We start from the raw sequence: 25,560 nt of genomic DNA, 5'->3' as shown, positions 1-25,560 counted from the left end.
GCAGGATCCCCGCAGGTGCCTGCTGCTACATGTGGGAGGAGGGTCTGCCTGTGAAGTGCCAGCACGCGGCCGTCCCCACCGCCCCTCGTCTCGGGCACCTGCAGCTACCACCGGGCTCACCAGAGCACGGGGCACCCTCTGCCGCCTATCTTCCCACCGACCATTACACACCCCTGGCTTTTGTGTGTTGTTATAACATTCCTTCGCGCTCCGCACAACGCCAATATTATTTTTGTCAGAAATCCTTTCCATTTATATTCTGGCAAACGTTACGAACACAAAACACTTCTAGGTGCCACTTAACGTGACGTTAAAAGCAACAGCGCCTGGAATTTTCCACTGATAACAATTGGGTCTTTCCTAAGTATAGAAGCACTTGTTTTATTAAGTGTGCGTTTTATCTTCCCATTACATTTAAATTCAAATGTTCTCTACTAAAAAAAAAAAAAAAAATCAGAAGATGAAAGGGAGCTTCCAGAAGGAGAACAACCATGATCTCTTTTTTTTTTTTTTCCCTTTTTTTTCCTTCTTTTTTTTTTTTGTCTTGAAGCTTTCTGGGAAACAATAAACTGAAGTTAAATAGTTAAATTCCATTTTCTTTGTTTCCCATTCTGACCTGGAAAGCAGCATGACCAAAAAGTGACTACAGTTAATCAAAGGGTAAAACAAAATGCCCGTTGTTTTAAGTGCTGTGCAAATGTAGGGCATACGTTTTTCACAGCAAGATTTTACAGGCTGGATGAATAAGACAGAAATAGATTAGGAAAAAAAAAAAGAATAGTTGGGAAGAAAATTTAAGTCATGAATCCATCGTGAATGGAAACATCCCTGAAAGTACAGTATCTCGGACATTTGCACTCGGACATCCTCAGCCAAGTTCTGACCACTAATAAAAACCTTTTTGTTAAATATACATTGCTGGTATCTACAAATATCAGCTTCTTGAGGGCCTCTGTTAATTGCTCATTCATTAGTTATTATTCCTGTTCACTGCTAAAGAAGACTGGATGCAAAAAGTGACCTAGAAAGAAGCAAAAAGGCTTCTATTTTTGCCAGCCTTCAGGCAACTCCGCAAGGATGAGCGGAGCTGGCACCAGTCTTGCACAGAAACATACGGGACCCTTTTGTGACAAGAGGATGATGAGAAAGGCGTGTGACTTGGGCAAATATGAGGGAGAAAAAAAGAATATTTGCTGTGCAGTAATTGGAAAAGAAAATTTAAAACACCGTAAGAAGCAGACAGCATCAGATTCTCTTGACAAGACATGCAAAAGAAGAGAGGTGTCCTCCCCTCAGTTTAATGTGAAGCAGGAGTAGGCATTTGGGAAAAACTGATCCTCGGCAAATCCTTCATCAACAGTCCCCATTTGTCAGATGGAAGATCTTTAGGGTGTTAGCCTCCAGACCAGAAAACCGGGCCTCTCTTCTTCTGCACTGTTTGTTTCAGCTTTTCATATCTTTAAAAGAAACATTAACCATGGATTTAACATTCAGCAGATTTAGCAGAGGTTAAACACAAACAAAAAATTCCCACAAAAATAAAGCATAAATGCTCAAAATATTTATATGAAAACAAAACCAAGTATTCACACAAACACGCGCACACACACAAAAAAACTATTTAAAAATAGCAATCCAGACCTGGTCTCAATGGGCACTTGCACAAAGAACGGGGTCCAGCCAAATCACTTTCCTTTCAGGTTTGGCAGGTGCAGCGCCTGTACCTGTTATGACTGACGGCACACGGGGAAGGAACGATCAGGTAGTGGTAACACTGCTTTCTGCTCCCTCTTACGTGGATACACCTGAACAGTTAAGGAGAAACAACCTCCAAAAAAGCCCTGCAAAACCCACTTCTGTTGTTCTCCAGCTCTCATTACCATGAACAAAAATTTTAAAAAGGAAGAAAGAAAGACAAGAAAGTTTTATAAGCAACAGCTTGTGGGGGATTTAGTAAAGTCACCTTGGATTTAGTACAGTCACCTTACCGGGGATGAGAAGATAAAAACAAGTTCTCCAAAGAAACAGGCTGGTGCAAAGTTTATAAGGTGTACGGATTTGGGAGCTCTGCACAACGTGAGTCCAGGACTCATTTACTTTTGATGGTGACTACCTTAAAAAGCGTCAGCAGATGTGAAAATCAGAGGCATACTCGAGTTTCTGCCCCCACTGTAGGAACTCTTGCTTGGAGGAACTGTGTGTGATTCAGCCAGCAAACCAAGCAGGACAGCATGTGGATCTACTGCGAGAAGATTTCCATTGCTCAGGGGCATCATTCTACCCCCATCACCGTACAGCACACATACATCATTATGCAACCAGAAATGACTCGTAATTTTGAAAAATCAGCTTGAAAAAAGGCAAACAACAAAATACACATGGAAACACCATGTGCCTGTTTGTCGTTGGCTTTGTTTTTTCCCCCCAGATTTTAGGAGGAATTACAGAGGCTTTGTGCTTCAGAAAAGTCAGGTCCTGGCATCTCAGAAGTCAGGTGTTTGAAGATTCTGGCCTGAAACTCCTGCGCCGCTGACAAACGAAAGAAACGCAGCCAGTTTAACGCAGGATTGTCTATGGAATTTGGAACCACACAAGCACAGAAGGTATTCATGTAGTTTGTGCGTGGGATTTTTAAACTGTTTGGCTTCAGTCCAAATTATGAACCTTTTCCACTTGAGTTTATGAGGGGCACTTGAAATGCACTTGTCTCCTACCGAAGTAGCAGTATGATGTAAGTGAGCATCTGAACATCCGTGTCAGCGTGTGAAGGTGTTTTCTGTCTTTAGGAGATAAATTCACGGGGAAGGGTGGGGGAAAAGCCCTAGAACCTCAGTATAAGCAGAAATAGAGCAGAGAAAGATCACACTAAAAATAAATAGCACTTCCATCACCAGCAACTAGTACATCCCACTTGTAGGTCCTCGAGGTATCTTAAAAAGAAACTAGCCTTCTGAGTCTCATTTTACAGAAAGGACATTGAGATAAAAGCTAAGACAATTTTTTCAAGGCCCACCAAGAAGTACCAAAACACAGCAAATTCTCTAGTGTGGAAACCAAATTTTGTAAGTAAAATACTGGTTTTAACGATACATATAAAGACTATTCCTGCCTAAAAAAAAACCCTAACACCCATTGAATGAATTACTTGACTGAATTAAAAAGAAAAACAAGGTCCTCTCCATTCTGAACATTCTTGGAGCTAAAATGAAGACGAAGTTGCATCTTCTGGTTCAGAGGCTCTGAATACATTTTTCAAAATGCTGAAAACGTTGCACTGCTGCACTACACACCAGCCTGAAGCATCTCTCCTGGTGACCTTTTTGTGTTCAATACAGGAAGAATGAAAGGGAAAACAACTCCCACTGTAGAGATGAGACCACTCTGCTACAAGTGGGGCATCTGCAGCAAACCCTTCCTAATATACTAACAGCGCATCACCAACACCAAGCATTTGGAGGGAACTAAAAGCTGGTTCAATAAGAGCTGTTTCAAAGCTGTATGTGCACCTCTTTATCTAGTTCCTCTGTGACTCAGGCTCAAAATAGCTGTCTTACAGTCTTGGAAGAAATCGAAGAAAACATCCTCAGATCTGGTAATATAGATGGGATTCAAAATCATTGTTTTCTAATTTCTAGTCCACTTTATTTCCATTAAGCTACACTCTACCCCGTCGTCAAACTCAAAAGGTTCTTTTAATTCTTGATGTACTTCTCTGCGCTGTCATTACTAAGGCATTTTAGAGCAATGGAAATCTGCAAAATCCTGCGTGGGTGGGAAGAAGCACCAGGAAGCCCAAGTGCTCTGTGGGTTGCTCAGGAGACTCTCCATACTTCTGCTTCTGTGGTCTTGGTTAAATTCTAAATACTTCTCTACTTAATAAATGAAAACATTAAATCACGAAAATAAAACCCATACATACTCCCTGATAACAGCTACCAGCATGATCACAGATACCAGCACTACAGTCACACACTGAAAAAGTCACATTCAATATTTAAGCAGTTGTGTTTTTCAGCTATATAACCTCGGAAGCATATTCAAAGACTATTTGACAGTGAAGTATTCCCCTTTTTTCCTTTCCCTTCCCTTAACAAGTATGTTCATATTCTGTTCACAGTGATAGCTAAAATATTAAACTAATTAAATTACATGCTATGGCCTTAATCCATACACTTCTTGATCTACACAGGAGTTACTGCAGTCTGAACAATTTCAAATTTAATGTAAATGCTGCGGTTTATTACAAGAATATACCAAACTATAAATATACTCTGGTCTCTTCTTTTAAAAATAGCACCAGAGTAACCCAAAATAACATGGATTAGGCAACTGTATTTTAACTCAGAAAGAGGCTTGTCTAGAAGGTGGCAACATTCATGTTTCAGATCGAACCGCCTTTGTTTAATTTTCATTTCTTAATTTATAGAGGAGCACTGCCTTTTATACCAAATCCCCACAAAAGACTAAATTCATTTTCCATAGAGGCCGCAGGAAGAGGAAAGCAAATAGTTTCTACTGTAAGAAGAGAGTCATAAAACAAGGAAGAAAAGCTCTCTGCATCATCTTGGTGGCCAGACAGCCAAAAGGACCTGCAGGACTACGCATGACAAAATTTCCACGCTCCAGTGAGTAAGAACAATTTCCATCAGGAAGCAGCTGCCCACAACAAAATACATAGCCGAAAAATATTTTCAAGATGGGGAGAATCTGTTCTTTGAACTCATATGTGGTCTGAACTAGAGGAGTAGGACAATGTTTTTATTTTGGCACATTGTACAATGGAACAAAGAAAAATATGAAGATTTGTTCCCTCAAATTCTAAAGCAGTAAGTTTGGGATCTGAATTTTTGGGTGGTATGTGAGAAACCACAGTAATTATGCTAGTCTTTTAACATATAGCTGCTCTCAAAAAAAAAAAAAAAGGATGGGCAGTGGGCAAGGACACCGATGAGGCAGGTGAACACGCAGTTGAGGCCACTGGTCCACGAGCTCCCCCTCCATACTACATGGGGGTGGTTCCTGCAGGATTCCTCACCAGAGGATCCTTCAGCTCCGAAATGCTGCCGGCAAATCCTTCGTTCAGGCAAAGCTCGCGTCCCTGTTCGGACAGCCTGCAGGTGACGACACGCAGCAGCTGAGGCTAAACCCCAGTCGCTTCTCCTCCGTCCTGCAGTTGCTGTTCAAGTGGAGATAATCCAGCAGCACCACTTGGCAACTGGAACATGGTCTTCCAACCTTATCTCTCCTTCATATGCCTTTGTCCCGCCGCTCATCCATCACTCATAACATGTCAAATGACACAACTAATCTCTGTGCTTCCTAGAACAGTTTATCTCAAAGACACTCAACACAGTTTCTTAGGTATAAGGATCTCAGCGCACCGCCTAAAGCACAGCGTCCAGCTTAACCAATTGGGGACACTGGTAAACACCAGAATACAGCTCTCTCACATGAATTTCACAGAAAGGAAAATCATTCTGCTGCAATGAAGAGCACTGAACTTCCTATTCTGTATCACATTGCTATTTTGAAGGCACTTTGCACGACTGCAATTAACTGCTACCATCCCAGTTACTGATTTGACTTTCCTTAGCCTATTTTCACTGATATTCAAGCAAGCAGGTATTTGAAAGAGTGTGGCTTTTTGTGCTGTCAATGTCTTGTTGCAAAATAAAAAGCTCCACGGGTCAAGTCCGCGTTAGCTCTGTTGAATCCAAGGGAAAGAAGAGCTCTCTGCAGGGGTGTGGGAAGAGGAAGGCCATTGTGGATTTTCAGATCAAGAGCCAGGCAAGATTTCTTGTTCCCCTGCTCCTCTGCGAACATTGGACCAAAGCACCGAAGACAATAAACAGGCACGATACGTTTCAGAGCTCTGTGATCTGCTTTAATGGTCAAAAGTTCATGCCAGTAACACTGACTAAAATGAAAACATTCAAGCTGACCTTTCTGAAAATGTCTTTGGTCAGTAACAGATCAGGCAACTAGTCCTGCCAGAGTCTTCGGCATTCCCCAAATGAGAAATATTTCAGCCCAAGTTGTAGTTTTCTCTTCATTTATTTTGTACGGGTATTTTAATCGCTTTGCAAAGGTATGCTTCACAAGCTGCAGCTTCAGAAACTTCGTCCACCTTGTTTATAATGAAGAACAAAACGTGAAGATCAGCCTACTTTAATGACTGTCCAGTGCTCAAGAAAAGTAAATACTTCTTGTCCCAGAGGGGAAGAACACGACGCCAAAGCCTACATTTCTCAGCAGAGCTGCTTCCTACAATGCTAACAAGGGACTGTAAGCCCCGCTTACGGGAGCAGTGAAATCTGCAGTCTCAGAAAGGCAACCTCGTCCCCATGCATCCTGAAAACATCCCTAAGAGACTGTCAGAACCTGACTGAGACTCCAGGTCTGAGTGAGATCACCTAAGTCAAATAAGTGCTAAAGGATGTATCAGGCAAAGCAGAAGCATTTGGGTCATAAAGCTATCAAATTCAAGCAAGGGAACTCAGAGGTGTGAGCAACGTGAGCATCTCCAAATTGCTTAGGCTATCTCCTTACCTGCTGTAAATCTGGACTGTTCGCACCAGCTGAAAACACTACTTTGCCTGTATTTCTACAGAAAGAAAGGAAAGGAAACATCTCCCTTTAAGTCAAACTAGGCCTGCAGTACAAATTTAACTGAAGGACAGATTAGCTGGATCCTTTCCCTTACCAGAAAACCTCAAAAAGTGCCTCCTAAGCCACATCTGCAGATGCCTGAATGGCTACCAGCAACTACACGTGTTGCAGGAAGCATCTCAGAATCAGGTCGGAAACACTGGTTTACAAAAGGAAAGTTTTCATTCCTGTGCTCAGCTTTCATGCCACAACCTGCCCCTTTGTCCCAGCTACACACAGAAACCGGTGTGCATTTCGGGAGCATCCGCTTCTCCCTTCTCTTCGCTTTTGGTTATTTGAAAATCAAACGTGAGGCAGCATGATGTTGTAGAGATGTGATTCAGTATTAGGGACAACTGGAGCAGCCCTAGGAAGGACTGCGGTAACCCGAGTACGCAGACTTACTGCTGGGTTTCTTTGCTTTTATAAATAACGGGGCTTGGGTTATGGTTCGTTTCCATGCAGATTATCAATGGGCCAAACAGTGACATCTCACGATTACACAGGTGGCCAATGTTTTCAAAACCAGCACGTGACAGCAAAAAAAAAAAAAAAAAAAAAAAAGAAGTCTAGGAAATTATTACTGATGTGAACACAAGTCTTATTATTATTTAAATAGAGGAGCTGGTATGCTGCAGTATAACACGTCTCTTCTTGGACATTATCCCAAACATCAACCAGATCTCTAAATAAATTTATGAGAAGAAACATGCCCTGGTGGCAGATCTCTAATCCCACTGGAGAAAGCCCAGATCATCTCCATTTAAGGTCAAGCAAGCAACAGCTGCACATTTTTGCTCCCCCGAACAAAATACAGCAGACCAAAACCTCCGAGGCGGATGGATTCCTTTTTTTAAAGCTTTTCCTTTCCGATGCCCGTGGGCACTGGGACCCGCTCACCCAGGAGGGAGCCGCAGGGCACAGCGATGCCAGCGCCCACCTCCCACCCCGTGGAGAGAGGTGCCCCAGCAACACCCCTACAGGCCGGCCGCATTCACGGGGGTGTGAGTTTTGTTGTCCTTGGACGAACGGCTGTCCAGTCTCGTTCGATGTACAGTTTTGTATCTGAAACTGGCATGCACGGAAGGCACGAGTTATGTTTCTGATGAGGTACTGCTGTTTTTGTTGGTGCCTTACCTCGCCCACTTAAGTATCCTTCTTTAAAAAGAAGACCTAGCTGTGGCTGCGGGGGCTTGTTCGTCAACTGCTCGCCAGCACAATCCCCATTCTTTTAGGGCATCTCATCTGAAAAAAACCAACAACTCCAGAATGATGACTCTGTCCAATTCACTAACACAAAAAGGTGAGAAATTGGGGAAGAGTAACTCAGGAACATTATCACTTTAGGATGACTTGATAAAAGGGAGGAACTGACATTACAGCTACTGCAGGGCTGGGTGTGAGACCTCAATAACGAACTACAGATGTGAATTTCACGTGTAACACTTTCAGTACAAGTTTCATATTACATTTACAAAAAAGCAAACACAGCAACGACAGCCATACTTTTGCTGGATGACAGCAAGTGATAAAAACATGAAACTTCCCTCGTAAAAAGGCCAAATACGCTTGGCTTGACTGTCAGAGATTTATAACGTTAATAATGCCATTATAAGTAAATGGCATAAACCCTTTGCCCTGGTAAGGAACAAGCACTCCTCACTGCGGAGATACTCAATTAACTTTCAATTGAAACAAGTGACCCTGAATTTCCTGGGTCTGGTACTAAAGGATAATAGAAAGCAGTCAGATTTATAATATTAAAACTGAGTTTCTAACTTCAATTGTATTATAGCCAATTTTGCAGAAGAGCTAAACCTTATTTAGAAAAATCAAAATAGAGCTCGGTTTGAAACCAGGCGGTACCACATCGCCTCCAAGGTCTTCAAGTACTTTTGTCCCTGCTTTGCAGCATGCATCATAGCACAGCTTCTAGGGAACGAAAAAATAAATAAAAAAAGAATAAAAAACAAAAAACAAAAACAAATGAACCAACCGAAAAAAACGACCTACCATGTCTGGTGTCCTGTTCAAAGCCAAGCACTAACCTATGCTAGGCAGTAACTGTCAAAACTGGATCTAAGTGTTTAGAGTTAGGCTCAGCTTCTGTATTTTTGCCTGCCATTTCCAAATGAGGAAAACGCTCACGCTGCCGGGAGCATCCGCACGCCGAGCCTGACGCAGGATGCTCGCACGCTCAGCAGCCTCGTCCTTTCCCATCCCGTAAATCCTCCACTTCCCGGAGGCACGAAGCCTACTCCTCGTGGGCAGCCCCTGCAACCGGAGGCCAAACCTTCTCACAAGCGTGGGATACGGGTGCTGGGGTCACACCTGGCTTTTCCCCGCAGGGGGTAAGGTGCAAAGCAGCAGCGTCCAGCTGCCACCACTACCCAAAGAAGCAGGAGAGGTTCTTAAAAATCACTCGCGTGGTTTCCACCCCGAGAAGGGTGTCGGGGGTGGGGGTGGTTTTATAGGAAAAGTAAAATACTTCACGTTATACAGAAAGGATTAACTTGGGAAATGAACTGATATGTGTTGGATTTTATTTGGAAGAAAAAAAACCCTGACCTAGAAATTAACTTGAAAGGGTGGAAGAGGTGTGAAACACAGCAAAATAGCCCTGTCAGAAGAAAGCTGCTGTGCACAACTCACATCACACGCTGTAAATTGAATGCCAGCTGTGTAACAGTACTGCCAAGCCTAGGCATACGAAGAGCCTAGTTTAAGAAACCCCTGGTACAAAAGAACATCCCTCCAAGTCCGAACGCTGTGCCAAATGCAATCACCCACACTACTAGGGGTTTGGGTTTTTGTCAGGGAGAAACATTAGGACCGCTGTAGCGAAAGCAGCACAAGAGCCCTCGGAAGGAATTCCTGTGGAAGTTCTCGCCCTGAAGAAGCGCGTGTGAATCGCGGCTCACTCCTTTCCCCGAAAGGTGGGAAACCTCACGGCTGCTCCCGCACGGGAGGGAAGGCGCTGCCAAGGTTTTAACGCGCTGCTGCTGGGAGCGAGCGGAGAGCAGCAACCTCCGGTGTCAGAAGGCAGAAACGGGACCAATCACAACTTCTGCGCTGCTGAATGACACCGGGAGCCCTGCCTCTGAAACTTGCGTTATTTCTTCCCCTCGGCCGACTTCAATTGTTCCCACCACTTGGTCGCAGACTCGGACAAGTTGCCAGATCTGCAGGCGGCTCCCGCAGCCCGGAGCAGGCTGCTGCCCAGCTCCCAGCACTCGGCAGCGGAGGTAAGCGACCTCTTTTCTTTGATGCTTTTAAGGCTCGCAGCGAGGCACCCTAGCAGTAGTCTTCTAAATCAACTCCTCTCCTCGAATTAACAGCCAGTTCTACATCTCCATTAAAAATACGGAAACTTAGGCATCACAGCTCTGCGTCACAAGGGTAACGCTGTGTTTAAACATCTGAGATTTCCTATGTGCTGTGGGACACTAACTGTCCTCAGGTAGATGATTTATACAGGCAACATCACAGCAGAAGCGAGCAGCTTTCATCATTCTCCTCTGACCTTTGTCCCTCCTTTTAACCTGCTTGGTTTTTTTTTGTTTAAATACGAGACCCACCAGGAGTAATTCACTTACAGTTTTGCAGACACGTGCGTCCCCAGAGCTGCCTGTTCCACTGCCCCACAAAGGTAAAGCTCCTTCCCCACGTAACTCGGAGCAGCGCCTTGCTGACGGAGCACGTTGAGAGCGCTACCCTTTTTGTGCTGTATGGTGAAAAAGTGCCCTTAACTAAAAAATTCACGTGGTTTACAGCAGTAATGGAACTGTAGTTGTACCGTGTTACTCGGATTTCCATTCTGGCTACTGAATTCATACAGTATTATTGCTGTGAATTCCTTTAAGGGTTTCTTTTCTCCTTCTGGTCATTGTAACTGCCAGTTTTGTCCTAGAATGCCTCTAATAGCAAGTAAAATAATCGCTAGGATTTGTAACATCACATTTTTAATGCAGAAAGTAATCCATTTAATCCCAACTAAGGGAAGTGCGTAGACACTGTGCAACCAAATACCTTAGCTTTAAAATCCGTGCGAACAACAAAGACACAGAAACACACCGCATAAAGGATATTTTAATATTTGGATATACAATTATTTTTAAGAGGAATGTGATTCATGGAAATGCAGGTGTACACTCTAGGGAATTTCTCCTTAGAGCTGCTGCTCCCCCCTCTCCCACATCGTTAAGGTTCTGCTCCTAGAAGACAGGCAACCCACTCACTCACGCTGTGAGGCAGGGTTTCCCTGTTACTGAACACACAACCCCCAGTTCCTTTCCCCCAAACTGACCGGCAGGCACCAGGTAAGAGCACAGACCTGGTGCTCAGCACCCCAGTACCGGTCTGTAGCAGGCAGCTACGGGAAGCACCCGGGTGCTCCGAAGCCAAGCGATCTGCTACCACGCTGGGGAAGCTGCTCCCGGCAGGCTGGAGCAGTGCTTTAGCCCCTCAGTGCCTCCGAGCCAAAGCCTACAACCAGCGGGAAGATTCTGACAGACACAAATGTTTTTTTCAAGCTGAAAGTCACTTAAAATGCATTTTCAAGTGAAGAGAAGAGCTTGGATTTATTCTGTCGGAGTGCCTTCCCTCTAGCATACACGCTGCGTACACACACCTGTAATACCACGCAGCTCATGCACGCACACGCACAGAAACTTCTCTGCTTGCCGCAGCTCTTCCTGGCACACACCTGTAGCTACCCAGGGTTAGATTCCCATCCACCTCCCCCTAAATCCTATCACTGCACCGGAGAGAGTTGCTTTAAATTGGGCAACAGGGTGGCTCAGCTGTTAAGTTAAAGCCGAAAGTTTCACGCTGGTAACATCCCACGCTGCAGACATCCAAAACTGAGTAACAACAGCCGACAGTCGTGACATAAGTGTGTGCTACATAGCGGGTGACAATTGTGATGAATCAGATGTGAAATACTGCATTTAGGCTGTAGCAAATAATGCCCTCCCTTTTGCCACGTGGGGATGAAGACAACTATATTATTAGTGCTCTGTGAGACCAGGTTTATGTATGTATCACATTTCTATTTTTAAAAAATTGCATTCAATTCTTATCCTTCAAAAAGGTTAGAGATATAGAGTCTTTGTTGTGTAACAAAAAAATCACTAAAATCAGTTCATAATCTGGGATTTTTAGTGAATTTTTCAGCAAACAAAAATGTATGGGATACACCTACACAGGAACAAGTGTGTCTTTTTATGTGCTGTAAGAATAGTTTGAACTAGCATTAGAAAAGCACTGCAACTGAGAAACAAAAAGCCCCACAGGAAAGTTACGTTATGATCCCTAGACTATCAGAAACTGGAAAATTGCTTTTGCCTTCTAGAGACTGAGTCCTCTTAAGAGGACTTTCCTGGCATGGAGTTATTTCCCAGAACTTGAATTTACCTACTATTTTCTTCTTTCAATCAATGCCATGTCTTTGTCCCCTGAGCTGCTGAAAAAGGTAAAAACACAAAGAAAAACAACTCTCAGAATCCCCTTCCACTTGTTCCTTTTATACACATTAGATGCATTTCAATTTTCACTTCATTTCAAATTGCACCTACCACATTTCCTAGTAACAGTAATGTCAGAGGTACCACCAGAAGCTAATACCCCCCTTGAAACTACACGGTTTTAAATACTTGGCATGTGTAGTGGAAGAAGGAGTTTATTCCCCCATAGAAAAGTTACTGTGCAATAGGTAAATCATACTAACAGGTTAGAAAACGTGCGTGGCATTACACATCCTATTTTTAATAGGGGAGCAGATGAGTGTGGAGAGCTGAGGCACTCGCCCGAGATCCCACCGTGCTGCTCTGCAGCAGTTGCAGGGAATTTAACCCAGAGTTAAAAACGAGCCAAAAGCTTTAGCTTCCAGACTACTTTAATGGACCAACACAGAGATAAAAGTCACAGTTAGACCTGAGGCATGTGGATAACTCCCAAAACCAAAATGCCAGGCTTGGTATGTTCAAGTGTTCATCAGTTTAAATGCTTGATATCCACACCTTTTTTGTTCTCATGGACTTGAACTACAGATAAAGGCTCTTACTAACTGGTGATCTCACTTCGAGAATATGGAGAACATCAAAACTAGTCCAATGAAGATTGGAAAAGGAAAGAATTAGTAAGAAGGGAAAAAAATGAATCTAAACTGTTGCTTTTAAAGTGTGAGCTTTCCCCATCCTTTCCTAAACATGCAAAACACTGACACTTCAGTACAAAACAGACTTTAAAACAAAGAGAAAAAGGATGGGTTTGCTTTTCCTGTTACCAGCACTTCCCGAAATCTACAAGCTGAATTGTTGTTACCCCATCCCAAAGCAAAGTTTTCCACATGCAATTGAAAAAATGACAACATATCCCACAAGTCAGCCTCCAGCGCTCTTCACTGACTTAATGTACTCCAGCTGCGGTTTTCTGTTTCCCCTCACACAATCCTTGCTCTTTTTCCACACTCCCCCACTCTTCCTTTGCTCATTTTTCTACTTCCCTCCCTCGGTCTGTCCTCTCCTGCACTATTTTCTGCATTCGGGCCTTCACCCATCCCCATCTCTGTTTTTGATCTTCAGCCCCTTTCACGTTTTCTTAACATGAAAGTATATACATATATATCTATATATATCTCAGTTTTCTGTTCTCTGCAGTCAGGCTGTTGAATTGGCTAACATTTCTTCCCTGGTACAACTGCCTAGTGCCACTCTCAGCCTAGAATCAGAATGGGAACCCCAATTCTGCACCCTTAGTGTAGATAAATACAAACCCAGCTGCTGGGGTAAAACCCAGCAAGTCACCTCCAAACAGTTTCGTTCCTTTTACAAGAAAAAAAGTAGTATACCTTTGCATATCACTTCTGTACTTGAAAACCTGTAAGCAACTTCTGTTTTATTGACGGAAGCTTTTATCCACTGAACTAAATTGAGACTAGAGAGCCAATTCAGACGGCCTCCTTCTTCACTCCCTTCTCAGCCCTCATCTTCCTCACACAGAAGCAGACAATTTTCAGACTTGAGATGCTCCAGCCGAAATGAATCCACACAGCCAGGGAGGAGGCATTTTATGGCAGGGCTCAAAACAAAGCAACACAACTTGAAATAAGATATATACATTAAGGTAGGAAGCTAGCAAAGACGATGAGCATGCCTACACATTAACTGCAGGCGCTGGCAGAGCTTTAACCCTCTGCTACATCTCCTCCCGGGGGGGGTCCACACAACCCACAGACAATTGGGACAAAAGGCTCCAGATTCAACTCAACTCACAGCGTTTCTTCTTCACTTTAGCACCATGCATACAAATCTTTAAGTGCATCTCCTCTGAACACGCAATAAACCTTCCTACCTAGGGGCATCATACTGCTCATACAAACACAGAGAGCAATTTCTTACGCCAGGTAATTTTTGTTAACAGTTCTGAACATGTCCTAGACCAAGGATCGCAGAACTTGATGGTACTTTTTTGCATCACTATGCTTATGGTTATTGAGAGACCTATTTTCAGCTGATGAGACTGAATTGCTGTTTTTTGAGGACATTTCATTGCAAAAATCTATGAGATATACTATTACACAATACTACTTTTAAACAATACCTTTTCAGGGCTTAATTTGGTCGTATGGGACAGCAACAAATCAAATATGTCAAACCTCTCCTATTCCACTGATATCACTGCTGCATTTAGTAAACATATGACAGGAAACAGGCTGTGTCTAAAATTGCTGTGGCATTTCCAAAGGAGCCAAATTTATCCCGTGTGACTTCAATGGAGTCAATGCAGTTGCACCACAAATGAGTGTGGCCCACAGTTTTCACTTTAGCCACAGATCTCCTCTCATGGTGAAGGACACCCAGAAACAAAGTTTAAAATAGCCTAATACGAACCTGGGAAACAGCCACATGCCAGCGACGATGGAAGCAGTAACTGTGATCGGTGACTCACCCTGTGGCGCTGGGCGTAGGGGATCCCCTAACAGGGAAACGTATGGGGTGAGCCTGGGGAGCTGCCCTGGGCATATGGCAGGTCTTTCACATCCATCAGCGATGCTGGATTAAACACAGCTGTAGAGCCAACAGCCTCCCTTCTGGCCTTGTCACACCTGAGCACAACACTGTTTGACATTAAAAAGTCAAATGCAACTTGCCCTTTTGGTGCACTTTCCTTTCAACAAGTGGTTTGTATACGCATAATACTACTTAACACTGACCTAAAACACAGTCAGGGGACTAAAGAGGAGAACAGCTCCTACCTGTGGCAATGACCGCCCTTCACTTCAGTGTAATTGTTTTTCAGGCTGTCCGTTTTGACCTTGCTAGCCACCCAGCTGCAGCTGTGTTACTGACCCTGCTTCCGTTTATGCACACTTTAGGTGGGTGACAGCGTCATGGAGGACTAACAAGCCAGGTATGTGTTTATTACTTGAAACCATGAACTTGTAAATTAAAACTTGTTGAAACATGGGCAGAATTTGCTTCCTTTGCTTACAGGAAAACTCCCACAGATAGCCTTAGTAGGTAAGGTGACATGGAGGTGTTTTAAAAACTTCCAAACCCACACAAACTGTTAAGAAAACCAAGTTACTGTATTTTGACCTTTCCTGGTCCCTTCTCTATGCATATTTCTAGCCATAAATTGTATATGCTTTAACATATTACCACCTTCCATTTTTAAAAAAAGTCCCTCTGTATTGCCGGGCTGCTAGCACATGTTTAAATAGCTAACACCAGCCTGACAGCTCAACTGAGCATGCCGACTACATGCTTCCCCCCAGGCAAGAGCACTTCTTGTCCTCCCCAAGACATCTCCTGCCTCTCCTCACCACTGATGGCTCACAAGACTGCAGGCCATCCAACGGGGCCCACAGAAACGGTCTTGGTGTGCGTACGTGCAGCTCCGACCCAACCCTGCTCCAATCAAACTTAAATCAACAAAATCTCAAACAAAATCCCTTAGTGGTCCCCTACCATGCCCCATCTGAAAGACACTTTTTGTTTCATTTTAAGGTTCTTCCATTTTAGGCATATCTACAGACAAATCCATGGACATCAGTGTCTCTGACTCAGTCAGGATTCACATAATTTATGCAGCAGGACACCTAAGCAGTTGTTTTCCTTTATCTGACATATACGAACAGATAGGAAGACAGGCATAGGTATCATTTCTTGCCAAAAAAAGAGAGGCCTTGTGTATCACGATACACACTCATAAAACACTCAGGGGCAAGCTCAGCTTTCAGAGCAAAGTTTGAGAGATGCATATACCATCGTCATCTTAGGAAGTAATTTCTGACATTGCCACCACACCTGGAGAACGCCCTTTGCTCTGAGCAGAGCAAGCACACACGGTCAGCCCCTCGCCACGCAAGGCTCACAGAGGAGGGTTTTACACCCCAGCTGTGTGCCAGGAGTTTTAAGACAACTGACACCCCATGGCCATCTGCCATCACAAGGGAGACAATTTCCTTGAAATAAAACACGCTCACTTATGGGACAAAGTTATACACATGCTTTATTTTGTCCCTCATAGCAGCCCTCTGCCTGTGTGCCTGAACTTTGTAACGCGTGGTGCCACGTGTAGAGAAAAACATTTCAGTCCTTATTCTGTTTTGTCTGACGAGAAATATACTAAAATTCCTTGCCTCTGTGATGGATAGCTTTTAGTTACACACCATAAAGCATTTTGACTTGGAATGGCAACGCATCAACTAGATTTATTTCCCTCCCTTCCAAAATAAGGGGCTGGGAAGCCAGACGGCCCGCGCAGGGCCCTGACAGCCAGCAGCCAGAGCCAGGCCTCCTGGCCGCGAGGCCTGGGCCTCCCGCCACGCCACCAGGCTGTCAGGTGTGCTTCAACCGGTACCAGTGGGGGGAGAGCGGGGGGAGGTCAGCCCTGGCCTTTTCACAGCCTGTGAGGGATGGAAAGATTACCCAGATCGTGGCGTTAGATCCTAAGTCTTGCATTTCCATGGTTTCCACTTTACAATTCATCGCCCCTGCCAAAAAGCAGGTGCTCAGTAGCCTCCGGGAGGAGAAGCACACTACAGCACAAACCTGAACCTGGAAAATAGAATTGTCAAAATCCCATTTTAAAATAAAACCACTGTGAAGGCAACCTATTTATTTTGGGCTTCTTAGGGCTTTAAAACAATCTCCGTTTGCACTTATCAAAGCACTTTACTTCTGCGTTTCTAACTCTTCACTTTCCTGCTTTCCCAGCTCCACAAAGGCTGTCTAAAACAAAAAGAGAAGATAATAGGCACTTTGCACTGTTCCTGACAACTTCTCTTCTTTCCTGCACTCCTAAAACCTCTGATTTGTGCCCTCTGCTTTCTTGTTGCCATGGAGAAGGTCCAATACATAACCCGCTCCGCTCTGAGGAGAGCCTCAACTATTGAGGTCAACCCACAAGCACGCCAAAGGCTCCAGGAGCTCTTTGTGAATTTCTGCCTGATTCTAATTTGCCTCTTGCTGATCTGTATCATTGTGATGCTCCTCTGAAGTTCCAGCACTTCTCTGCACTGTCCTCTAGGAAAGCCACCCAAAGGGAAGAGAGACCTCCACCTCCAATCCCAATGCAAGGATCCTCTTGGGAGAGGGGCTAGCACTTGGACTAAAGCTGTATGCCAACCGCCGCGCTATTCTCTTACCACCTGCTACATGTATTAAAAACACACTTCTGTGCAGAACGGTGTCTAGAGCCTGTGTTACACAGCTGTGCATGACCTAATTTACCTGTCTCGGGCAAGAGCTGTCTTTTGTGACTGGTGTAAAGCACTGCCTCTCCTTACTGCTGGTAAGTTTCTCCGTGCTTCAGCCAGCTCCTGGTGGTTTAGCCAGTACACGCAAACAGCAACTGCACTTTTTCAGGGCTGAGTGTCTTTACGTTTCTCTGAAAGCCCGTAAGCCACGGGGCCTGTTCCCAATGCGGCCGCCGTCTGCCCAAAGCAGAGCTGCAGGCCCACAGATCACAGCACAGACCGGGAGCATTTCTGCTCTGCTTACTCCAAGATGCTGCACCTTTGCGTTACCGACTGAAGGCATTCAAATTGCTCTAGCGTTTTTAGGAGAATGAGAGTAAAAGAAAAATACCTTCTAACCCAGATTACATTACTTCAAATGCTTTTCTCCCTATTTACGGGATCTTATATATATGTATATATACACACACACAACTTGGATCTGAAAAAAAGGCAACTCCACTCACAATATTTATCACTGTTGCACTTTCACTAGATACAAGCTTCCAGGTTTAAAAGACATCTGGAAAGATCTTTCACTATGTTTTTACAGAAATATTGACACTACCATACTGGTATCAAAGAGTTCATTTTCTGTAACTGACATAACAATTGGCACAACTGAAAAATCAAAAATAGTTCTCCAAGTTCTTAATACTTGGCTTCAGACAAGTTTATTATGGCCTGATGTAACATATGCAGTAATTGCCTTAGTTTAAAACTACAAAAAAGCTTGATATTTGCCAATGTCATTCTAGGTGGCTTATATTTGATGCGGTAAAGCAAAAGGTTTAGGTTACCCTTACTACTGTGACTGGGGTATACCATAAAAATCCAAGTAACACCACCATCCTCAACTGCAAACACCCCTTAGAGAACAAACAAGCATTTTCCTAAGATAAATGATAAATATCATTATGCACAGGAAGGAAAGCATTGCAGAAAAATCTCTTCAGTATGTAAACCACAGTCTAAACACAAAAGATGAAGTTTCTGCTCCAATAGTTATTGGTAATAAGCCTGAGCACACTTCCAACCATCCGGTGTGTTGCTGGTGTTAAGGTAAATTTCTAGAAACTTTACACAATTTTCAAATATAAAGAAAGCTCAAGAATCCACAGACAGAGGTCAGACAGACATCTACTTTCAACAGGAATCTTTCTATACCACCTCATGCAAGCAATCCCATTGATAAATACAAAATATCAAGTTTACCTTAATCTCGTATTCTGCCTTTAAGACTTAACATTACCTAAATCAAGGTTGACAATGAACAGCTGAGCAGGAAGAGAAGAAATCTTTGAAAAAAATCTATACTGGATGTAATGAAAGCCCAGTGGTGATGCACATCCCAACTAGCAAATAGATATGCTGAGAGCAGATCTCTGAAATAAGGTTAATCGCTAAAGTTAGTTAATTAGTTACTTGTATGAGGATTAAGGCAAGCACTGATGAAACCAGCAACACAGGCACCCCATTTCAAGTTAATCTATCAGCATTACTGACTACAACTGTCAATATAAATCTCAATTCCTGTTTCACGCCTTCTGACCGCTCCCACAAATGCATGAGATTTTTGTACGCGTACTTTCCCTATTACTACTTTTTAAGAAAGTTCACAGACGTAGTGTACTACTTCTGTGGGGAAAATAATAACCATCATAAATAAAGTTACTTTCTTCTCTTTTTAAAGATTTATTTTTGTGATGGGCAGGGTTTCTAGCTTTAGTTTGCTTTGGTAGCGGTTCAAGAAACTTGTACTGGAAATAATCTAACAGTTTTATAGTACTGAAAACTCCCTGAAAAGGAAAGGTGCTAAGAGTAAAATATCAACACATACATTTTAAGAATATGTTGGAATTATAGGCTCCAGAAGCCAGTAACATATGGAAGTCAAAGCAAAGCATTGCTAAGAATAAAGAAAGCACAACACCCCACAAAAAAAATAAAATACCCACATCTCTCTTATGTACCTGAAAATCCATTATTTATTTAAAAACAATAAATAACCAATAACAAAGCCAGGATATAAATAAGCTGGAAGTCCTGCTGTTATTTTTCAGTAACGCAGATAGACTGCATGTACCATAAGGTTCATTTCTGTCTCGGGGTTCTACTGATATGAAAAACTGCTACCACGCTCTACATCACAAAATGTCAACCAAACCCAGAGATAAAACCTTTTGTACATAGTATTCTTCTTTGTATACTTGTAAGAGCTTTACAACTAGCATCTACTGTATGTTTATTTATTAAAATGACTGTTTGAAAATATATTAATGCATAAAATAAGATACTCAAATACAAGTAAGTTTATAAGAAAGTATCCATCCTATTATCTACTTATAAATTAAAATGATGTGAAAAAGAACTAGTTATCACAAAGCTTTCTGATTCTTTATACCTCTGTTTATTCTGTTTTGGTTTTCAACAGAAATCTTGCATATTTTGCTATGTCCAAATCACTTACACATACTTAATTTTCACTCACCAACTACTACACATAGTAGTGGTGAATTTTATGGAAGTGTAAGCAATAAGTTCAATACTTTTATGAGCCATAATAAAAATTCCACACACAGCAGGTGGCTTGGATTAAGTTTTCTTTTCTCTGTTCTGCTCCACCCAACGTTATGTAATTTTGCTACTTTGTCTTACACACTGGTAGTGAATAAAGAAAGCTGAACAGGCAATACTGTATTACTCTTCTCAAAAAATAAGAAATAAAAATCAAATCAAAAAATGGTTCAGTGATTTAAATGGCAAACATCTGTGGCAGCTTTATACTGGGAAAGGTTTGGATCAGGAACAAAAAAATACATTGGATTTAAAGATGCATCTTCTCAGCCAGGTCTTCAGCAGATGTTGATAAATCCACCAGTTTTTCCATTTTTCCATTTCAGAGTTTCGAGTTTTGTTCTGGATAGCTGGTAAGGCATTTTAAAGGGCACCAGGAACCTGGTACTTTACCTACACTGCTGTGCCAGAATTTGAGCATAGAGTAACAAAGACATTCATTTAGAGAGTATCCTGGTTCATATCTGGAAGCAAACTACTGTACTGTAGATCAGGGTCAGACACCTACCTTCGTATAGCCATTAATAGTGTCTGTCAGAACACGATTAGAAAATATTTGTGATGTCCTACAAGATCCACAGGTATCTTTTATTTAACACTAAATGTGTTCCTTCTATATTTGACCTAGATCTTAAAATCTGAAGAAACTCTGTGTTTTGCTTACAGAAGGAGATGAGCGAACACCTCTTGCTTGCCAAGAGGATTAAAACCAGAATACGTTTGTAAGGATTCCTTTAAAAACTGTTGTTCATCTTAGTCGGAACCCTGGTAATTAAAGTCATTTAAAATAGGTCCCAGATTTATTGGAGTATCTGACAACCAGTTTAGAAAAATACGATTGCTTTATAAGCCTAGGGTTTTTTCTTTTTAAAGATAAGAATGCCAAAAGTCCCATTGTTGTATAAAATACAGAACTATAAAACACTGCCCTCTTGTGATCTTCCCTAAGAATTCAGCTGAATATTAAAAGGAAGTTTTGGCAACATTTCAGCGTTAGGGCTCACTGGTCTTATTTGTTTCCTCTATTTTTATATACACATTTCTGCACATAAACTGGAATTGCTAAGTTATTAATATCATCTTAAATAAGCTATTGCGTACGTGCTATTAGAAGCACTGAGATGCATCCTGTGCCAGCTCAATCTAGATTCTTAATAAGGAATTTGTAAAGCTGCAAAGAACCCCACGCAGCACGCTGTTGGCAAAACAGTACCTACCACGTGGCATGATGCCAAACCCTAGAAGTGTAGGAAATGCTCCTTTAAACAGAGGTACATTTTTCCCAGAAGCTATAATTTTCATATTTTGCACTTACAAAGATCTTGGAGAAGTTGTTTTTCAACAATCTGTTGCTGGAGTCTTAAATAAACCCCGACTTCCAGCAGAATGACTATTCCCGGTGGGCCCTGAAAAGTTCCATGCACATGGAAAAAGTAAATAAAGAGCCAAAATGTATAAAATCCACGTCCTTTCCCCATTAATCAGTTCTTCAGGAGCACAGCAGTAAAATGGAAGCTGTCATTAACTTTAAATATTTATTATTTTTTAAGGTATTTGGAAAAACAAGAAGGCCTTTGGGAACACTCAGATTCCTTTTTGGAAGGGAAAAATCTGTTTTTTGTAAACAAACAATTTTTTCTTAAGTGGCGGAAACTAAGAACAGGTAAACAGCTGAGGACACAATGAAGTTCATGTGAATCTGCACTGCTTCTAACTCAGCAAGCAGCCCAAAGCTGCAACCAAGGGTCTGTTCCAAGCACAAGAGGGCAGACAGATGCACATTATGGATCTTGCTCACAACAGAGGTCTCAACTTACTTCTCAATTTCCTGCTCATTGTCTTGGTTCTGGTGCTCGCATTCATCCTTGTGAAGCTGATGTGAAGCCCTGTGAGGGTCTTTTTTTTTTTTTCCCAAAAATCTTGTTCTGAGGGTTTGGTTGTTGTTTTTTTACAATGATAACATAAAGACATCAAACTATCTGACCATAAATATGCCAAGACTGAAATAACTGACAGAGAAAGTGTTCATGTACCTATTTCATCTGAAAGTGAACCTAAAAGTATACAAGATTATGTCCTGCCATTGACTAAAGAAAGCATCTAGAGCCCTGCTGAGTACAGGAAGAAATCCAAGTGTGCGTAAGCAGCTACTTCAGTTTCCTCACTCCTACAGCTGATCTGCATTTAAAGATCTGCAAACGATCAGCAGCCTTCAAGGAACAGAATTTCCGCAAAGGGGAAAGAGAAAATCAAATTTTAAAAATGGGGTTTCCACAGAATGGATACTTCACCAGAAATATGACAGGAAGGCAAAACGAAACACCTACATGGGGTCAACAGCACGCATCAAATTACCTGTAGAGAGCGAAAGCACAGATGCTGTAGATGGAAGAAGAATGGCAATGAACTGCAGCCTGCAGCAGCTGGGATTTAGATAGGTGAAGTTCAAATATGAAAGCATAATTATCAGTGACCTCTTTTTCGACACCCGTGGTTCACAGCAACACCTTACAAGCCAGAAGCCATTTGTGTTACACAGCAGTATCGGAAGAAGCTGCGGCTAAGACAACAGAAAAGAAGGGGCGTTAGCACAGGTTGTCACACCCGTGCTTGTGACGCCTTTAACACTGCTGTGCAGGTGAGCAGTCGGTGCATCCGCACAACGGCGAGCGTGCTACGTCCCCAGCAAGTCGGATTTACCTCCCGTGTGCAGGGCGAGGGTGCAGTGCGGGAGCCCTCAGGCTGCATTTGACGCACCTCTTGTTACCTGCCAGAGCAACCGCCCGCCCATTGCTCGTCCTCACCCCAAGCTGCAACGCAAGCTTCTCACGGGACCTTCGTGGGATGGTCTGCTTTCCCCACGGGCCCTGGGAAGGACAGTGACCAACGAGAGCTCGCTTCTGCTGGATTTGTTTCCCCGGAAGGTAGCTCTACACACCTAAGACATGTAGGGAAAGAAGGTGGCCAGAAGTAGATTACGGACACTACACTGGGGCCAAGCAGCCTACCCTTTAGCATCTCTTTCCCAAGTACAAATTGGGAACCAAGTATACCACCACACGTGTATTGTACGGTACTTTTAATGCCATACACATGAGTGTTAGCAGTCAAAAGACGCAGGTGTTGCCCATGGGATGGGGGAACAGCCAGTTTCCAGCTGTCTGCTGCCAGCAGAGCACCCCTGGTTTGGCAGGTACGCCGCTGACCCAGCACCTCCCACAAGCACTCACTGTGTTACAGAGCTGATCTACTCGTGGCCACGCTCGGGATTTCCAGACAATTGCTGCTGTAGCTGAACCAACAGCAATCTGCAGCAGACCCGTCTGAGCTGGATATGTAAAAGACTTTCCAAAGGAAAAGACAACGTGCTGAGGGAAACGCGAAGTTCACGCAGGTCCCACCACGAACAGGCTTCCACACCGCACTATGTCCTCCGGCGCACAGGCACCGTTAGGTGGGGCAGCATGGATAGGCAACATGAAGTTTTTTCTCTCGTGTGCTTTGAAGTATGTGCAATAAACGTTTAAAATAGCTTCTGCAAGCTATGCATCTACAGCTTTTTTTATGTTGATACAATCATATCAATTCCTATTTGTATTTAGAGCAGAAAACTTTGCACAGCTCTATCATTGTAACCACTTTATCATTTATTTTGGTTATCTTGAAATACTCTGCTTTCAAAATCTGTAGATTTACATACAAGGGATATATGTTTTAACAGTTCTGTTGTTGTGTATTGTTTAGAAGGATTTCTACTGGTGCTTGACACCAATAAGAGATGGCACAAAGCATAATCAAATCCACAGAAATGATATGAAGCCCACTCTCATCTAAAGAAGAGTAGAAACGGTTTTCCCAGCAAAATGGCTCTTCACTGATACGCTCCTCTGGATCGCACACAGCTTATTTTATGGATGTTCTTCTGTACATACAAAAGTTTCCTTACCTTAGCGAAACCTGACAGCTGAACAGCTCAAATGAGTTAAATGAGTTAGCATTGAAAAAAAAAAAATAATCATAGATTCCTTTTTAATAAAAGGACAGAGATGAGTCTACCAACTCCACCTACCACTTATTTCCAAACCAAACGTCACATACAAAGTCTGTAAGAAACTCTGCTATCAGCACGTAGCTACCCCAAACTTCTCCCAGCCAACAATGAAAATTACAGAATCTTAAACAAATGTCGAAACGTGCATTTTCCTGAGATGACGCACAAAACTGGCAGAGTTACCAGCTAACCAATGCCAAGCCTCTTTTTGCAATCAGGCATGGTCCAAGCTTGGTTTACCATCATCTGCTAGCACTTAGCCTGACCCCACACGTTCACTACGAGTTGTCAGACTACAGCCAACTTCACTGTAAAAGAAACAGAACACAAAAGCTCACAGTAATGAATTAATTCTGTTAACCACAGGTTATAATTGTTCGTGTTATAAAGCTTTATCTTGCTGAAAAGTACGGTTTCATCAAAATGTGACATGGGAAAAATTATATTATCTTTTTTCCAGTCTTCTGACCTGTCAGGATCATACGAAAAACTACTTTCGGGTTCACATTTAAGAATATTTTTTTCTGTGGCAACAATGTTATTTGAAGCATGCTGTAACTTTTTCCTTCAATTAAAGTTTTACATGATGTTTGCCAATATTTAGGTATGCATGTGGTTTACTTCTGTTTTGAAATGACAATTGTTGCAGCATCTCTTAATTTCTCACTGCATTAAAATCTAATTCACAGGACCTTTTATATACACGGTATAAACAAGGCAGTGTTTTCCTCATTAAAGAACAAACGGGAAACTAGATACCTTAAAGGAAAAAGATGCACTTAAGCAATTTCCATCTATTCTCTCTGCTATATTCTGATACAAGTTAGCTCACCATGAGGAAATCCTACAGATGCCCCATGAACTGGAACTAAAACAGATTCATCCTATCAGGCCCAAAACACTACCAGAGTTAATAAACAGGCTGAAAGCTTCTGAAGCCTTCTTTCTTACTGTATCATCCCCTACAGGTTTGAAGGCATGCTTTCATTTTAAACTTCATTTCTGGAATAACATACAGCATCTACCTAATTGCATTCAGATGCCAGGACAAGGCTTTAAGAAATGCATTTATGTGACAACATACAGCCTTCATGCAGCCAGATTTGTATGTCCTCCCAGTTCAACGGGAATCCCTGTTGTGTATTATAAGCGTTTTCTCTTTAACCTATGCCTAATCATTATTTACCTTAGGGTTTAAAACAAAATTTAAAAAAAAGTATTAGAATGGTCATGTCTGCTGAAAGACTAAAAGATCTGCTGTACATTGAAAATAATTAAATTTATGATGAAATAGAAATTTGGGGAGCAAAGCGCAACAGAAAAACAACAGGTAGCTGGTGGGTTCAGACAAATTCAGACTACAAAGAAAGTGAAGAGTTTTAATTCTGACAGTCAATAATCTTGGAACAGCTTTTAAGGGCTGTAATACATTTTCTTTTACAATAAATTTAAACTCAAATCTTATTTTCTAGAATAAACTCTAATTCAGAATTTAGCAGGGGAAAAGGTATCTAGTACACTGTTATGGGCATAATAAAGC

General features: G+C 42.4%; 2 protein-coding genes and 1 long non-coding RNA gene across 9 annotated transcripts in view; 1 reads left to right on the top strand and 2 right to left on the bottom strand.

The window, feature by feature from the left end:
• The window catches only part of CEP85L (centrosomal protein 85L), a 149,197-nt gene that overhangs the window by 40,344 nt on the left and 83,293 nt on the right, over nt 1-25,560 (bottom strand). The gene's annotated exons all lie outside the window — the stretch shown is intronic.
• On the bottom strand, nt 357-8,882 carry LOC308193409. Its single transcript, XR_013949613.1, has 2 exons — nt 8,662-8,882; nt 357-7,893 (listed from the first exon to the last, which is right to left on the bottom strand). It is a non-coding gene; the product is annotated as an uncharacterized lncRNA (long non-coding RNA).
• On the top strand, nt 7,884-24,619 carry PLN (phospholamban). Of its 5 annotated transcripts, none has more exons than XR_013949608.1 (3): nt 7,884-9,893; nt 15,026-15,060; nt 21,520-24,619. XR_013949608.1 is itself a non-coding variant. In XM_080588104.1 (3 exons), the coding sequence occupies exon 3, from the start codon at nt 16,995-16,997 to the stop codon at nt 17,151-17,153; it is 159 nt and encodes a 52-aa protein (XP_080444230.1). In that variant the 5' UTR covers nt 7,884-9,893; nt 14,950-15,060; nt 16,872-16,994; the 3' UTR covers nt 17,154-19,973. The 5 variants fall into 5 exon arrangements, 1 of the variants encoding a protein (XP_080444230.1); XR_013949610.1 differs by lacking the exon at nt 21,520-24,619 and adding an exon at nt 17,185-19,973 and having other exon boundaries at nt 14,950-15,060; XM_080588104.1 differs by lacking the exon at nt 21,520-24,619 and adding an exon at nt 16,872-19,973 and having other exon boundaries at nt 14,950-15,060.

This window comes from Anser brachyrhynchus (assembly GCF_964034855.1).
Source record: "Anser brachyrhynchus genome assembly, chromosome: 3".
In the NCBI taxonomy this organism is placed as follows: Eukaryota; Metazoa; Chordata; class Aves; order Anseriformes; family Anatidae; genus Anser; species Anser brachyrhynchus.
This window is presented reverse-complemented; position numbering and strand designations above follow the sequence as displayed.